Consider the following 1,694-nt stretch of genomic DNA (forward strand, 5'->3'; position numbering starts at 1 on the left):
GGACTCTGCTACAAACAGTAGGAATTTTGATACTGGTAGGAAGGACTCTACTACAAACAGTAGGAATTTTGATACTGGTAGGAAGGACTCTGCTGCAAACAGTAGGAATTTTGATACTGGTAAGAAGGACTCTACTGCAAACAGTAGGAATTTTGATACTGGTAGGAAGGACTCTACTGCAAACAGTAGGAATTTTGATACTGGTAGGAAGGACTGTGCTGCAAACAGTAGGAATTTTGATACTGGTAGGAAGGACTCTTCTACAAACAGTAGGAATTTTGATACTGGTAGGAAGGACTCTGCTGCAAACAGTAGGAATTTTGATATTGGTAGGAAGGACTCTGCTGCAAACAGTAGGAATTTTGATATTGGTAGGAAGGACTCTGCTGCAAACAGTAGGAATTTTGATACTGGTAGGAAGGACTCTGCTGCAAACAGTAGGAATTTTGATACTGGTAGGAAGGACTCTGCTGCAAACAGCAGGAATTTTGATACTGGTAGGAAGGTGGACTGTATTATGTATAACATAAAATTCCATATGCAATGTACTTCTAAGCTTTTCCATCTAATCATTTTTAAGACCTTGCTAAACACCATGAGAAAGAGAGAGAGAGAGAGAGAGTATACCACTGGCATGTTTGGGCGGCAGGCTGCAAGTAGGGAGCGTTGTCTCACATTTTTATCTCTCCCTCTCACACTGTAGAAGTTCATTCATTTGCATTTTCCTTTGTAAGGCAGTTTTACCCGACGCCGAGTCTTAGTATTTTGTTGACTCACAAGAAAAGTATTTTAAACTATTATTGGGGATAACGGGAATGACGTCATGTAACCTTTTAGAGACCTACAGATAATCTACCGGTCAATTTTTACCAGGCACGTATTTAACTGGGGAGCCACAACGCTCTCTTAATTCCTCAAATTCTTCAGTTTCTGAAGACGCTTGTCACTACAAAGCCTGAGCTCCAAAGGCAGGAATATGAGGAAAGTCTGAAGTCATTAGCAGGTTTCGTTCTGACACTCCGGACGTCAGAGTTTGTTACGTGACCTCGACCAGATACTCCAGATTAGGGTTCGAATCCTACTATGGACGTCAGGATTTATTGATATTCTTGCATCTGGATCTTAGGCTTTTAGTGAGAAGCTTTCTAAAAACTGCAAGTTAATCGTAAAGTTAGGAGGGCATTGTGGTTACTGCAATTATACATATGAACTTTGATGGGATCTAATACTTACACTCGTACCAACCTACAAGCAGGAGAGAGAGAGAGAGAGAGAGAGAGAGAGAGAGAGAGAGAGAGAGAGAGAGAGAGAGAGAGAGAGAGAGAGAGAAAACACCATGTACCTTACCTAGTAAGCACCAAGGTCCTCTCCAGAAGTACATTACTAAAACCAAATTAAAACATTAATAATAAAAATAATTACTTACCTCTACCTGACGGAATGTAGCAAATGATTATTCTTATGCAAATGATTCCCTTACATAATAGCTCTTAATTTGGAGTAATGTCTGTATACCAAGTGACCTTGAAAAGCTTTTGAGTTCCTTTCGACGTATGAATCAGACACATATATAAGAATAATAAGATATTAGTAGCCGAGATGACTATTATATTATTAACCAAGCTTAATAAGACATCAGCATGACTAGACGAGTTGGGGGGGAATGAGTTCGGACAGTGATTGATTGATTGATT

The 1,694-nt window shown here is 39.7% G+C and overlaps 1 protein-coding gene across 1 annotated transcript in view; it reads left to right on the plus strand.

Annotated features, from left to right (window-relative positions):
- Window positions 1-1,044, plus strand: part of LOC135202838 (autotransporter adhesin SadA-like) — a 1,511-nt gene extending 467 nt beyond the window's left edge. Inside the window, exons 1-2 of the mRNA XM_064232297.1 lie at window positions 1-505; window positions 928-1,044. The exon at window positions 1-505 is cut by the window's left edge and continues 467 nt beyond it. Of these exons, the coding sequence (XP_064088367.1) occupies window positions 1-505; window positions 928-1,044 (622 nt within the window). The remainder of the gene's footprint in view (window positions 506-927) is intronic.
- Window positions 1,045-1,694: the final 650 nt, after the last annotated feature.

Source organism: Macrobrachium nipponense, chromosome 33 (assembly GCF_015104395.2).
Source record: "Macrobrachium nipponense isolate FS-2020 chromosome 33, ASM1510439v2, whole genome shotgun sequence".
NCBI classification, from domain to species: domain Eukaryota; kingdom Metazoa; phylum Arthropoda; class Malacostraca; order Decapoda; family Palaemonidae; genus Macrobrachium; species Macrobrachium nipponense.